The sequence below is a fragment of the Lycium ferocissimum genome, chromosome 10 (assembly GCF_029784015.1).
Source record: "Lycium ferocissimum isolate CSIRO_LF1 chromosome 10, AGI_CSIRO_Lferr_CH_V1, whole genome shotgun sequence".
Classification (NCBI taxonomy): domain Eukaryota; kingdom Viridiplantae; phylum Streptophyta; class Magnoliopsida; order Solanales; family Solanaceae; genus Lycium; species Lycium ferocissimum.
The window spans coordinates 38,713,151-38,729,444 of NC_081351.1; the positions used below are offsets into that span (position 1 = coordinate 38,713,151).

General features: G+C 34.2%; 1 protein-coding gene across 1 annotated transcript; it reads left to right on the forward strand.

Moving 5' to 3' along the window:
- The first annotated feature begins 6,239 nt into the window (after nucleotides 1-6,239).
- On the forward strand, nucleotides 6,240-14,945 carry LOC132033774 (uncharacterized). Its single transcript, XM_059423849.1, has 10 exons — nucleotides 6,240-6,442; nucleotides 7,188-7,480; nucleotides 9,184-9,322; nucleotides 9,566-9,687; nucleotides 9,832-10,035; nucleotides 10,280-10,339; nucleotides 11,172-11,310; nucleotides 12,077-12,195; nucleotides 13,344-13,568; nucleotides 14,751-14,945. The coding sequence occupies exons 1-10, from the start codon at nucleotides 6,274-6,276 to the stop codon at nucleotides 14,943-14,945; spliced, it is 1,665 nt and encodes a 554-aa protein (XP_059279832.1). The 5' UTR covers nucleotides 6,240-6,273.
- Nucleotides 14,946-16,294: the final 1,349 nt, after the last annotated feature.

The following is a 16,294-nucleotide window of genomic DNA, read 5'->3' on the forward strand; positions in this document are numbered from 1 at the left end:
ATTTATTAACATTTTTTTCCAACTAACTTTGAAATTCAAAATCAAATAGATCGATCCATTCTTTTTGCTAGATATTCCAAGGAAAACGAAGACATACTAAGGTCGAGTTTAAGCTACAATTAATAAACAACACAAAAGTACATTCACTAATTTTAGTGGCTGCCTCAAAGTCATTGTTTTCAATTGCAAGCTCTTCAACTAATAACTCAACAAAATATTTATGGTAATGCCTGAACTCTAAAATTTTCGAAGGAGTTCCACAAACAAGGCCAATGAATTTATATTTTTTTAGCTTAGGATAGAAGAATAAAATCTTTAGTAGACTTGTAAATATTTGTGTTAGTGATACCCAATTCACAAGATGAAATATGAAGCAGTGAATAATATGCAACGTGTAATATGTCTTAGTATGTAGATTTATTATGATATAGTGCAGTATGTGGTTTGATTTTATTTTTTTTAAAGATAAAAAGTATATTCTTTTTTTCATCTAATTATGTGAAGGTATTAATATTTGGGGGGAGGGAGAATGTCTATGTTTAAAGTAGAGTGTTTGATTTTTTTGACCATATGTGAGAGCCCTTGATTAAAATGATACTCCGTGTCACTCATAATTTGCTAGAGTGAGATATGTGAGACTTTACTGGATCTGTGTCAAACAAAATAATTTGCTGTGGAAAGATATCTCAGCCTTTTAATTTTTAAAACCATATGTCAGCCGTTGATTGAACACTCGATCCGAGACAAATTGTATTTGGGTGAGCTTATAAAACCAACTTATTCAACATTACGACTTCATTCATTTCACTACTTATCAATTTCAACTATGATAACCGATCAGAGAATGTTTAAAACGTACAGAAAGCTCATGAAACAACTTTCTTCCCCCAAAAAAATTACTCCTCAGCCTCCTGCCGCCGTACCTCCAGTTTCCGATTGGAGAAATTGAACAAGAATATCTTTTATACTTTCAATGACGCCTTCGTTCCATAACCCATTCTTCAATCACTGATGAAAGAGATTGAAGAATGGGTTAATGAACAGAAGACTGTGACCGTTGAAAGTATGAAGGATATTGCTGTTTTACTCCACATTTCTCCACATATGAAGGAAGAATACAAGTGGAGCACATCAAGCCTGAAGTTAGAAGGGATATGGCTAGACAATTGTTAACTAGCAATTTTAAGGTTTCCAAGTAGCACATATAGTTTGGTGTAGTTATTACTTATTTTCTTAATTGTTCTGATCCAATTGGAAGTAAATGTTGTTGTTACATTAACAGGATGCTATGCTTATGTCTTTTGCTTACAGTTTAGACCAGTGTTTTAAAAGACGGGAACGTAAGGCGAAGCGTTTTACATTTGTCTCGGCAAGGCGTAAGCTCCGAGGTACGGGGCATAAGCCCCATGGGTATTTAATTTTTAGTATTCATAAAATAATATAATTACAATAAATATTTGTAAATAGGTAAAGTAAAAGAAAACTGTAAATAAATATATCTATATACTAGTTGCATGAGGCCCATGCTAAGCCCGGGCCCAAATTCATGATACAAAAATATTAAAATTTAATTTAGAAAATATGACTTATGTCACATCTTTCTATTGCGTAATTAAGTTAATGTAGTGAAGTGTTAATCATGTTTTGTTGGTAAGTCTTCATAATTATTAAAGTTTCTTAATCACATAATTGAATAAATTTCATTTATGATCGAGGAAGGGAGTTTTGGAAGGAGAATTAGAAAATACAAAGAAACACAAGATTCAATATTCATAAGAAGCACAACTTTGGAGGTTTAAAACGACTAAAGGGTGTGTTCAATATGGAGGAAACCATCTTTTGAAAAATATTTTTCAATTTTCTTATGTTTGGTTGATCAAGTTAAACATTTTCTTTAGAAAAATAAATTCCTTAAAATAAGAAAAATGATTTTGTAGTGAAAGTAAGAAATTCAAGTTCCACAAGTGGCATTCCACATTCATTATGTCCTTCCAGCCCTCCAATACACCTCATCTTCATCCCCACCCATAGCTCCCATCCCCACCACTCACCACCCCACCACCCTCACACTCACCTTCCATAGTACTTGTCTAAATTATATACAAAGGATTTTAGGATAATATTTTTTGCTTACGTATCAAATAAAAGAAAATAGCTAAAAACACACTTATTTTCCTCGAAAATATTTTTAAAATAATAATTATTTGTGAAAAATATTTTTCTTCATACCGAACAAGCCTAAAGAGAGGAATATGACATACTAATTAGTAAGACCTAATAACATATGATTGTGAATGAAACTCTGATTCCAAAGTTGCATAATTTTATCAAAATGTATAATAAAAAATAATGTACTTCCTTCGTTTTATTTACTTCGCCCTTGTTGACATGACACTTCCCTTAAGAAGCTATTTATTAGGGGTTTATTTTATTAAATTGTCCTTATTAATTATGCTTTGAAAATAGAAGTTCAATTACTATTACTCTACATAGTTACTTATGATAAGGGTAATATTCAAACAAAACAATGAATTTGTCTTGATTTGCTAAAATGGACGAGTAAAAAGGAAAATCTACTTTTTATATAAGAGCCAAGTAAAATGAAACAGATGGAGTAAAAGGTACACTCTCGATTCCTTTTTTACTTGTCTCTTGTTGACTTTGCACTTCCCTTAACAAATTATTCATTAGAAGTAAAATATACTAAATTACCCTTATTTATTATGCTTTGAAAATTTAAGTTTGACTACTAATACTTTATGTAGTTACTTAATGATAAGAGTGATATAGGAAGAAATTAATAAATCTTTTGTGATTTACTAAAATAAATAAGTAAAAAGAAAAAGTCATTTTTAGTATAAGAAAAATGTAAAAAGAAACGGAAAGAGTAATATAATAAGGGATGGACAAGAAAATCCACAAAAAATTACCATATATAGTGTCAATATAGTCAAATAATAAAGGCCCATGACTACTAATACTTTACGTAGTTACTTAATGATAAAAGTACTATAGAAAGAAATTAATAGATCTTTCGTGATTTACTAAAATAAATAAGTGAAAAAAATCATTTTTAGTATAAGAAATAAGTAAAAAAAAAAACGGAAAGAGTAATCTAATACTCCCTCCGGATCAAAAAAAGTATTCACTTAGCCTTTTTTTTTCTTGGGTAAAAAAAAGTGTCCACTTATTAAGTCAAGTAACAATTAACCTTTTCTTTCCAGATTTGCCCCTATTAAGTGTTATGTGATCAAATTCCAATGCCGATTTAATTAAGGATAGTTTAGTCAATTTACACATTTTTTTTCTCGGAGTGAGTAGTTTTTTAAAAGGTGTGCAAATAGCTAAGTAGACTCTTTTTTTTATTCGGAGGAGGGAGTAAGCGGGAGGGAGTAAGAAATCCACAAAAAAAATGCTATATATAGTGTCAATATAGTGAAATAACAAAGGCCTGAGTGGAATAGTCATAGGAAAATTAATGAGGTCAAAAATGTAGGGAAAAAGCCATAGCCACGTGTCACAATCTCATTGGATCATAGAGTATGTGAGGACTACAAATTTTCATTATTCCCTCTTATATATAGTTATAATATTAGTGGTCTAAAGCTAAATTTAAATATGAGGCCTTAAGTATAGACACATATACAAAATGTTGCCTTTTTATTTTTCATACTTCTTGTCTTTTAATTCATATAGTAACATTTGTATTTATATTAGTGAGGATCAATTCAAGTCAATAAGATATTAATCATGTGTTTTAAAGACATTACCTAGGATGTTATTGTAAAAACTTTACTAATAATATGAAGATTTGAGTAGTTTAGTTCAAAGTTTTAAAATATTGCTCTTAAAACATAGATAGTGTTTTTTCTTTCTTTCGTTATATATATTTTGTACTTTCTTTTTTTTTTTTACAATCTTCAATATTATCTAAGAGAAACGTAAACTATAAAATTCATCTACAACATTTTTTGGGCCTCTAAAGTTTTGGGGCCTAAAGCAAAAGCTTTACTAGCTTCACCCTCTAGCCATTCATGCTTACAACTTGTCATTATATATAATCTAATTTTACAAGTATAAACAATACAATGAAATAAAAGCTATTATGGAATACAAATTAACTCTAACATCTGAACTTTCAAACAATGAAAAAGTCACAATTTCTTAAAACAATATTACTATCATACTGTTCATTTTATATCAATAAACTTTATCAATATTATAATTAAAACGTAACTCCTTCATGAATAAAATTAAAATTACTTTCAAATAGCGAAATAATAAAATATGATAATTTTGATACACAAGACAATAGACCAATGACAAGTGAAAATGTACAAATCGGCTATGTAATATTGAGTGATATTCACCCTCATGATGTTCTCAAATAGTAAATATGCAATACTACGACTTGTTATTTGAGTTACACCCAATCTTCTTATTTATATAGATGAAATAAGTATCATTCATTTGTTAAAGAATTATGAGGGTCAACTATTTTAATTAAGGAATCTAACATATAATTTGTGTAAAAACTGTTAGGCGAGCCCCGAGCATTGGGCGTTAGAAGTGTTTAGGATGTACAATCGGGCGCTTAGGACGTAAGCCTCATAGGAACTAAGCCCCGGGCGTTTTACCTGTGCCTCGCTCCGGGGCAAGTCTCAGGGCGAGTCCTGAAACTGCATTTTAAAACATTGGTTTAGACTTGTGAAGTGGTGTACTGTTCAACAGGTTGTCAAGTTTGACCATCATCATGCAATTATATAACTTTTCTCTTGCAAGAACACTTTTTTACCTCTTGTTTTTCAGTATTTTGTTGAAGTCTCACTTTGTTAACAAGTCAATTATTTTTTCACTAAAAGCACACTACTCATTTGTCGAAGGTATTTAGAATGTAAGAATATAGCTCAACCACCACAATCATCTATCAAGTTAGTCCAACAAGCAACATGAAAGGCCATTTTCCTTGCACCGCAAACATAAATGAAAAGAAAAGGAGGATGAATTAAATTTTTGAAGTGTTCTATTGACTATGATAAGAATTGGAAAAGATAGCCAGGGAAAGAGACAGGAAAAGAGAGGAGGTTTAGTAATAGTCAGAGGCAGATCCAGGATTTGAGCGCAATGGGGGCACCATTATCTTTAGTACGCCAATTACTAGCGACAAAGTTAGGCGTGCAACTCTTAAAAAATTTATTGATTACAATAGCAAAGAACAAACTTCAATATTATCAAATATAATTAATTTGGTACTAATATAATCTTGAATCGTGGTAAGATATTAGGAGTAATTCATAGATTACATATTTAAATGCAAAATCTTGAATTAGTTGTAGATACTAGAATACAAGTTGGGGGGCTAATATAGACTTATCGTGTAGAGGTAAAAACATAATTAACCAAATAGAAAGTGTTCAAAGGCGATTTCATACCCAACTCGAATTCGGGATCCTGAGTGGAAGAATACTTATCGTTCTACCACAACCCCTTAGTGGTTAGTTGCAAGTCACTATGCAAACGACATCACAAATCTTGGTTGACTACTCGTGAAAAATAAACTTCCAAAACAAAGGAGCGAAAATTGAGAAGCAGGTCCTCGAATATTGGCCTAGCTAATATAATTGTTGAGAGTTGAAAAAGAACGGCTTGCTAGCCAGTAAAATATAGATTTTCCACACAAAAGACACAGATAGTAGGAAGTCTTATTTGCAAACCGCATATGTAAATATATGTTGGAGGTACCGGACTAGTAATAAAATGTCATGTGTAATTTATATAATTTTTTTTTAAAATTTAGCGTTGACCGTTAGTCAAAGGGCATAAATGAGTCAAAAAGTTGAATTGAGAGGTATTTGTAGCAAAATAAATTAATGAAGGATATTTTTTAGACATTTTCTAATAGTTAAGGGCCATTTTTGCCCTTTTCCGTTAAATTTTTAACTAAATATTTGGGAGTTACAAAAAGTGCACCACTTATGCAAATATAATGAACTATTAATGCTCCATATACAAGAATATGTATGATTTTAGATTCAAATTTAAAGATCTAAGACTGGGAGACGTCAATCTTAATTAAGTTAGCAAGTGAAACCTGCAATTTCGCACTTGACAAGAGCTGAAAGTCATTTTAGGGAGAAAGTAAAACAAGCATTGTTGTTGCTCTGTCACGTGCAACACACGTGATTGACAACGAAAGGGTTGATCAAGAAACACAAGGAGGGGGGGTTTATCAGTTCTCTGCAGTCTGCATCCCAAAATCCTAAAACCCAAATAATGGCTTTGCTACCTGCATTCCGCCATTTCCTAAACCACCTACCTGTCACTTCCATAGCCTTTTCCTTTGTCCCAAAATTGGCAATACCAATTCACTCAAGATTCTCTTCTCTGTTTCCTCTTTCTTCTTCCCAATCTACCCACAAACCTCATGTGACTACTGCTAAACGTAACTCCTTTCATCTTCTTATATACTCATTTGGTTTTTAATGCTGAACCTTCAATCTTTTTATTCAAGGGACTACTCTAGTACTCAAAGAATTGTTTTGTTTTGTTTTTTGTGCTAAGATTTCAATCTTTGAATTACAGAGATTACTGTGTTGCTGTGAGAATTGGTTTTTAGTGCTAAAATTTCAATCTTCCTATTGCATGTGCTTAAAGAGCTGGTTTTTACTGCTAAATTTTCAATCTTTCTGCTGCAGACAATAATGGGGTGCTGAAAGAATTGTTTTTTAATGCTAAATTTTCAATCTTTTGTTGCAGAGAATACTGTGGTTCTAAAAGAATTGATTGTTAATGCCAAAGTTTCAATCTTTGTTTGCTCTATAGAATGTTATGTTGCTGAAAGAATTGGGTTTAGTTTCAATCTTTGTTTTCTGTATAGAATATTGTGGTGCTGAAAAAATTGGGTGTAATGCTAAAGTTTCAATCTTTGTTTGTTGTATAGAATATTGTGGTGCTGGAAGAATTGGTTTTACTGCTGAAGTTTCAATCCATTCATTGAATATAGTACTCTAGTGCTGAAAGAATTCGTTTTTAATGCTAAAATTTCAGTCTTTTTGTTGAAGAGAATATTGTGGTGCTGAAAGAATTGGTTTTTACTGCTACTATTTCGATATTTTTATTGCCGAGAATACTATGGTGCTGAAATAATTGGTTTTTAGTGCTAAAGTTTCGATGCTTTTTAATTGCAGAGAGTACTCTTGTTCTGAAGCAAGATGAGAGGTTATTGGGGTCTGCAACAGTGAGTCCTCTTGATCCAGCTGTGAATAATAGCACCATTGCTGCTATTGTCACTTCTTTGGGTGGTCCAGCAGCTGCAGTTGGGATTATTCGGCTATCTGGTCCGTCTGCAGTGCCTATAGTTGGTCGTGTATTTCATCCCAAGGTGAAAAAGAAGAAAAGGAGCTCCTCTGAGTGGAGGCCTAAGAGCCATGTTGTAGAGTATGGTGTTGTTTCTGACTCTAATGGGAATGTGATTGATGAGGTATAATTTGAAACTCTAGTTTTCCCCTTCTTATTTTGGTGCATTTGTTCTTTGGTTTTGACATGTAAATTGTACTACATTGGAGATTTTAAGAGTCTGGTGCCCTTGTTGCTTCAGTTCTGAATTTACCCCTTGCTACTTCTCCTTACTATTTCTAGTACTTTTATCTGTTCTTATTAGTTTTATACCTGTGGGGAATTGGGTATTCCTTTGATTCTATTATAACCCCTTAGTTAAGGTTACGGAAAGGTGTCTATAGAATGACTAAGAGAGTGTGTTTCAGAGTAAAACTTTCAGTTGTATAGCTCTTATTATAAGTCCTAGTGGCAACATATGTTTCATGCCTATACCTTGAAAAGATAAAGACACACTAAAGTAATTAATTTTTCTACAGGTTGATAATCTTGCTTAGTTTATAAATTGCTTGGAATTAAGTTCGTTTGTGGCTTCAACTCGCATTTTGGATGCCTAACTATAGGTTCCAATGGAATTTTTTATTGACAAATAAAGTACTCGTACTTATACATGTTCTTTTAGGTACCTATACTTGTATCTATACTTTTTTTTTTTGTACCTATAATCTTGCATATTATAAATTGCGTGAAATTAAGTTCATTTGTGGCTTCAAATCGCATTTTGGATGCCCAACTATAGATTCCAAAGGTAGATTCCAAAGGAAACTTTTGTCGGCTATATGTGACAAATAAAGTACTTATACCTATACATGTTTATTTTAGCTACCTATACATGTTCTTTTAGCTTGTTAAAGTTTATCACACATCATAGATAGTATTTCCTTATTGAGAAATTTGGCGCATAGGAACTTATTCAAGTTTTTGGATGTTATATTTAGTTCTAGTTCCTTTTCATAATATTACTATCTGAATTCTATGTATAACAGTTCTTCAGAAAAAGATTCACGAATAATCATGAAAATTTGGTCATAGTTAAGTAGCTTGGTAATGAGTGCCTCTGATGAAATACATTTGGCTCTTATTTTGGTACAAGGAAGACTTTGCTGAACTTTGGGACTAGCTTGGTGAACTTTTTTTTTTGGGGGGGGGGGGGTGTGTGTGTGTGGGGTGGTGTTGGAGGGTATCTTAGTGCACTTTTTGGCATTCTTTTTCCCAAATGAGATAGTATCATCTGTCTGTGCTTGTCTCCAAATTAGTTTGAGTTTATCGTTTGTGCATTATTTAAGAGACCAAATGGAGGAAAAAGAGGCATCAATTTCTAGAATTTATGCAAATTTTACTGCTCTAGTATGATCGTCCTATTTTTGTTTCTGAATTGTCACAACTTTATCTTTTATTTTTTGTTTGAGAAAGTTAGTGACAAATTCTCACAAGTTTATCATTTATGCATTATTTGAGAGACAACAAAAATGGGGAAAGAAAGCACCAATGGTGGAATTTATGCGAACTTTCATACATGATGTCACATACACATATGGGTTGGGTGCATTGTCTTCTAGATTTTGATGTAAGAAAGGAGGGATAGGTAGATAGAAAGGTGATCAATGTGCTAATACATGTCCAGACTCCAGAAAGAAAAAAAAATTACATCCAAGTTAATGCCGTTGTGAATAATGGTCTGAAACTATTTGCTTGAATATTTTTTTTGGAATTCATGGTTTATAGTTTCAGTAATTTTCTTCTTCTTTCTCTCTCTAAATTCCGTTTTCTTTTGTTTTTCTTGCTTAGGTTCTGGTGGTTCCTATGCTGGCCCCAAAGTCATACACTAGAGAAGATGTGGTAGAGCTTCAGTGCCATGGAACTGAAGTGTGTCTTCAACGAGTTTTGAGGGCTTGTCTGGAGGCTGGTGCGAGGCTCGCGGAGCCAGGTTAGCTTCATCCTTGTATGCTTTAATTAACTGTTTTGGTGAGAATTGGTCTCTATAGTTTGAGAACTATTGTGAAGATTCATTTGTCTGTACATCATTCTATAGTTTCATTGCATTGACCTGTCAAATCTTTAGTTACTAGGCCAGATTACATTGCAACTGTCACCTTTTTCTGAGCAACCATAAAAGAGGTGAGAGTCTTTCTGTTCAACTCACCTCTTTTTATGTTCTCTCTTTTACTAGGCGAGTTCACTCTTCGGGCCTTCTTAAATGGTCGCTTGGATCTCTCTCAAGCTGAGAATGTGGAAAAGTTAATATCAGCCAAGTCAGTGGCGGCTGCAGATGCTGCCTTGGCAGGAATCGAGGTGTTCAGCTGTGTAAAATCACTTTTTTATTACAGGAGTTATTGATCCTTCTATACATCAATAAAGCACAAATTTAGAAATTATGTTTTCGCCTTCTTTCTTAGTGCTGGGGAATTATGCTGAATGATGTGTTCTTTTTGTCAGGGTGGTTTTTCTTCTTTGGTCAAATCACTAAGAACTCAGTGTATGGAGTTGCTAACTGAAATTGAGGCTCGTCTTGACTTCGATGACGAGATGCCACCCCTAGATCTGAATTTTATTATGGACAAAATATATGGGATGCTGCATGATCTGGATAATGCACTGGAAACTGCCAACTATGACAAGCTTCTGCAGTCAGGACTTCAGGTTTTATATTGCACTAAGACTAACCAAGTTCTTGTACAAGGCTAGTGGATGTTGTCTCTGAGAATTAAGTATTAACCTGAAAAGGAGGAAAAACAAAGGATACATGCCTTAAATTTGTCATAGATTTGAGAATAGCTGAAGGCACATCTAGCTGTTTAGCTGGCCTTCCAAAGAATGGCCTTTTTAATTTTTATCTGCTTTCCTAATCATTAAGATAAAATGATTTTCAATGAATATCTTGCAGATTGCTATTATTGGTCGACCAAATGTTGGGAAATCAAGCCTTCTTAATGCATGGAGCAAAGTATGTTCCAACAATATACCCATTATTTACCATCTCATACTCGTACTTGATTATTTTTCTGAATAGTTATCGCACTACATCTCTTATTTCTTAACAGTGGCATAGACTTTTAAATCAGCAACTGAATCTGAAACAAAATGTTGACCAGTAAATAGAAATCCCACCTGTAACTGGAAACATATACTAAGAAGTTTCCTGCAATTGCCAGCTCTTGCGTAGGATATGACTTGCACCATTATAGCTACTTAAGACATTTTCAGGGATCCATTGAACCATTTATTCCTTTTGGTATAGAAAGTATATATAGTTGCTGAATCGCTAGTTTCACAATTTAAATTCTATACATTTAGCCAGCAATAGGTTGTGCTAGACTCAGTTGATACTTGATGGCGGTGAATTTCTCTACAAGCCACAGTTCAGAACTTCTTCCCAAACCTACAACGATAGGACAGTCAAAAGAACAACAATGAGCCATTTCAATCCCCTGATTTATAATTGTCCACGTTAAATTGTCGCATAATCTGAAATAACTTGTGTCCTTAGGAGTGCAAGTCATTTTCCTCTACAAGTATTGCAACTCTTATTGCATTCAACTTGCTTCTATGAACATATAAACATGATTGTCGATCTATACTCTATCAACGCCCTACCACTACTAGTATCAAGACCAAAAAAAAAAAATTTATAAAACGTTTTTCATGACAAATATTTTCCTAAAAAATTAAGCACTCTCCCCTATTCTTTAGAATCTCTCTAGTTTGAACTGTCTGCTTCCTGTGTTATTATCTTACTGGCATCTATTTCTAATCACGTGCCTTATATTAGCGTGCAGACTGATAGAGCAATAGTTACAAATATTGCTGGCACCACACGGGATGTTGTAGAAGCCAATGTTTCTGTTCATGGTGTTCCTGTTACACTTCTTGATACAGCAGGAATCAGGGAGACTGATGATGTTGTGGAAAAAATTGGTAGGACCTTTCTGTTTGCCAAGTTTATATCTTTTCCAATGTTTACTACTGAAGCTTGCCATTTTTGTTATCTGTTGAAATTTTGGTCATCGAATAGATAATTTTTTAATGAACCAGATTCTATTTATCCTTGAAAAGCAATTTATCAGCTCCTTATACAGATAAATTTTTCCTGAAAAAATATGGTTCTTTTTTTTTTTTTGTTGCATTTGGGGGTCTATTCCAGAGTCAGATGTCTCAATACTTCTTATAACCTAAGTGTATTTCTGCCATTGCTACATTGGTTTTCTCATCTAACTTGCAGAATTAAAGAATTTAGATCGGTAACGTAACTACATTTTTAGAGTTCGCATGATTGTGTCTCCAACGAATTGCATATGTCGCTTAATTATTGAAGATGTCCAAACTGTAGCACTCTGTCAGAATTATCATCGCTCCTTGCATAAACATTCTTCTGTTGAATCTCCGGTCAAAGTTCTTGGTGGATGTAGTTGCCACCCAAATGATGGTACCTTATTATGGTACCTCAGCACTATACCTCTTGAACCAACAACAACATACCCAGTGTAATCTCACAAGTCGGCTTTGGGGAAGGTAGTGTGTACGCAGACCTTACCCCTACCTTGGGAGGTAGAGGGGCTTTTTTCAATTGAACCCAATTAATGATATTGTTCCCTAACCTCTTTTTCTTATGTCGATGAAATTTGAGATGAACTACCTGCGTTGAGTTTCTATTTATTTGATTCTCTTAGCATTCTGTTCACAGGTGTGGAAAGATCTGAAGATGTTGCCAAAAATGCTGACGTCGTAATAATGACCATAAGTGCAGCAGAGAGGTGGACTCTGGAGGATACAAAGCTCCTTGAGAGAATCCAAAGGAATCAGGTTTATAAGCTATTCCATTCATGTTATCGTTAACTTTGAATATGAAATACTGAAATAGTATCTGTTTGAATTACTTGTTTCTTCCCCGATCTATGAACTTCTTTAATCTGATATTCGTTAAGTTGAACAAAAATATTCTTGCTTTACTTTGTCTTGTTATAAATGGTTTCCATTAATCGGAGTTTGTCAAATTAAGTCTAATATGAATCTTTTTTTCAACTGCTGGAAGCTGGTGTGCTCTATATTATGCAGCCAATAAAGATCAAAAGTTATCATCTGTAAGCTCCTCCTTAAACTTAAAGAGTCACCTAAAGAGGGGACATGGAGAATGAGAGTCCGTACAGTTAAAGAAAGTTGCCCAGTTTGGTATTTGAGTTGCTGCAAGTGGGTATTGCATTTTGAAGTATCAGTCTATTATAAGAAAATACTGAAACAGGACCGTATGGAGGTATTGTGTTGTGTTTGAAACGTTATTGAATAACAAAATAAATAAGAAATGGAATTGAGGAGGATATTAAGGAAGATTATGTGGTCTTTTACGAATTATAGGAGCTCTGCGGGAGAAGAAGGCAGGTAGAGGAGCTGAAAGGATAAGGTTTTTTAGCTCCCCAAGAACAGTTTAGTGCTCATAATAAATTGCCGAGGTTCTTTATATGCTAGTTCTTCATATCCTACAAGTTTCAGTTCTGTCCCAATTCCCTATACCTGAAATAAGGGCCTAGGCAAATGAGACACCTTTCCATGTATTTGACTCAACTTGGACCCCAGTCAGTGTAAGATTGACCCAAGGCTATTTAAGGAGTCTGTGTTTACTTAGATCACATGCATTGTAGAGTTTTAGTAGCAGAAACGTGTTGATAAGCTTCATGTCGTTGATTTAACATTTGCTTCTTTGAAGTCAGAAATTTGTGATTTATGTAAAGGTTCGTCTATAGAACTCCACCTTTCTCTATAAAACAGAATGACATTGAAAACTGTACTCTTTCTCCTTTATGTTGGAACTTATGGGAGAAAGTCTCTGTAATGACTTAGCTTCCATGTTCCATTACCGTTAGAGAGCTGCAGTAGATTCTTGTTTCTGCAGCTCTTTTATTTTTTTCTAGTATTAAGAGAAACATTTGACATTAAGTTTATTTCTATAGTTTCAGACTGCATTGGGATGTTGCTCTCCAATGATTCTGGTGATCAACAAAATAGACTGTGCTACGTCCGACACTTATGAATGGGTTAATACATGCGGCTTCTCCTTCAACAAGCACATTCCAACATGTGCTGTCAATGGTCAAGGGATTCAAGAACTTGAGGCAGCAATAATAGAAATTATGGGTCTCAATACGATCCCTGTCGGTGGTCGCAGATGGACAGTCAACCAGGTTAGGTTCCTCATCTTCTTTTTCTCTCTCAGAGTGCATAAGGTAGAGCCATGTAGTGACATTATTACATAGACTGGTGCTAGTAAAGACGCAGTAGACAATGCCTTAATTCTATGTAAAAGGAAATAGGAGATTGCTGATTTGTTGCTAGATCGTTCTGATGTGAATCTGCTTAGAATTTCCGAACCTTCTGTCAGGAGTGAAATCACAATGAGAAAGTAAAAGTAATCTTCAGACTCGATGTTGAAAGGAAATAAAATTGTTCTCACTCCCTTCCTGTAGTAATACTCCACTGTCTAGCTTTTACACCCAAAAACAAAAAAAGGAATGAGAGGACGAGTGAATGATGAAATAAGAGTTAGTGACTGAAAAATCCTCTTGTTTGCATCTTCATCCATATCCTTTCTTAAACACAAGTAAATGGATTTGTGAGGTTACAAATGGATAGGCTGTATTTTCCATTGGTTCTTTGCAAAGTTGTCAAACTGCTCGTCACTTAATATTTCTCAAGATCAATCTAAATTCATCTGTCATTTCAGAAGAAATTTCTTATTTGTATATCTTTCTCTTTGCAAAGTTATCAAGTGAATGGTGATCCATTTTCCTCCCACCAAGTATGAAACTATTAGGTGTTGGTGTCACCTTTTTAGTTTGCAGTGTTCAACTCTTGGCACAACAATCGGTGATTTGTCAGTTTGCCTCCAAGCATCTTGTCAAATGTCCAACCAAACTGGCCTACTAAGAAACTTGGAATTGCTTGGGAAATCCTTCAACCTGAATTACTAGTTTCTCTGAGATTTTTTTTTATTTTTTAGTCTAGAAGACGTGTCATATAGCCAACTTCAGAAGCCTTGAACTGTTGTTCTGTTTCAAATTTTAGGTTGAGTCCCTATTGGCCCCTTTCTGTCTACTGTCGATAGGTTATTGTTTGGGTTGGAACTAGGCGGTCTCACTGTGACCTATACTAAGGGGTATTGTATCTTTCACTGTGATAAAATTTTAGTGCTCTTTCACTAAAAGTATTGCGCTTTGTGATAAGTTCTGTGTTTTTTGTTTTATCGTCTTCTACGAAGTCTTTGTTTAGGCAGCTTATCCTTTGTTTAAAGTCCATCCAAAATTTCAAGGCTTTAAGAAATGCAATTCTTCGCTAAGGATATCTGTTTCTCGTTATGTTATTTTCAGAGACAATGCGAGCAGCTTATTCGAACCAAGGAGGCTTTCATGAGGTTGAAGTCGTCAATTCAGGAAGATATGCCCTTCGATTTCTGGACAATAGATCTTAGAGAAGCTGCTTTGGCCCTTGGACAAATAAGCGGAGAAGATATCTCTGAAGAAATATTATCCAACATATTTGGTAAATTTTGTATTGGCAAATAGTACTGCAACCATCTAGAAAACGATGTACATTTTCTGACGTTTGAAATTTTGCTATCATGTATGATTATTTCAAGGAATCCTAATTCATTCGTTTCAATATAATTATCAATGCGTCTTCGGTGTAATTGGCTATATACATAATACATTCAACACGTAAAACTCGAAAGTTGGTCGTACAAGATTGTCTTGGAGATGACAGAGTTTGTCGAAAGCCTTAACTTTATAGTTTTAACTTTCCTTAAGGAGAAAGGGACATAATCTGACATTATAAATTACAAGAATTAGATAACAAAATGCCGACATTAGCCGGAGGGGCCGGCAATAGGTAAAAACAAAGAGCCATGCAGAAAATATATAAGTCCAAATTATCACATAGGCGAAGTAGGTAGTTAACATCATAATTTTGTAATGATGTGCTTCAACGTGAAGAAAGAGTTTACAAAGGAGGAATTGAAGGAGAGGAAGAAGAGAAGGAAGGAGAAGGAAAAAGAGAGGGAAAGAAAAGAAGAAGAAAAGGAAAGGGAGAAAAAGAGGAAAGAAGAAGAGGAAAAGGAAGAGAGAAAAAGGAAAGAAAAGGAGAAGAAAAAACGTGAAGCACAAAAGCTCAAGGAAAAGAAAGAAAAAGATAAGCAAAAGGCCAAGAAGAACAAATGAGCTGTGGAAAATGATTAATTCTTAATTCTTGTTCTTTTCCTTTCCTTTGAGTGTTATAGCTTACGATAGAAGCAATTCGTTGTTTGTATTAAATTGCCAATTGTTTCCAGTTTTTTTTTTCTTTTTCCGGCATGAATGCATGTGGAAATGTGTCATGCTAGATGTAAATTCATTGTGGAATAATTCCATTTGGGCACTTTAACTAAGGATATAACATATTGAGCACTTAATGTTAGTTAAAAGTGTGCCTATTGGACACTTACTTGACAATTCCACACAAATTAAAGAGTGTGAACACCACTCGCACTGATGTGGCAAGCATGACTGCATCAGAAAGAGGGAAAAAAAAAAATCCAAAAAATCCAGAAAAAAAGAAAAAGAAAGCCAGCAAATAAAACCTCCGGCCAAATCTTCAGTTCATACACTGTGTTAGTAACATCAAGTATAGCAGTGAACGAATTGAAAAGAGTTTTGAAAGAATTGAATCAAAGTTAGGGATTTCTCAAAAGCATAATATATGAAGGGGAAAAGGTTTCTCTCGATGAATTAAACCAGCAGTTAGAAGACGATCACTTTGTGTTTTGGGTCTAATAGGGGGCAGCTTGCTGTAATGTAGATTTTCGCCCCTTAATTGGTACTAGAATTGTCAAAATATCATTCCTTACGTCTGGACTTTCGTTTGCACTTTGGCACAT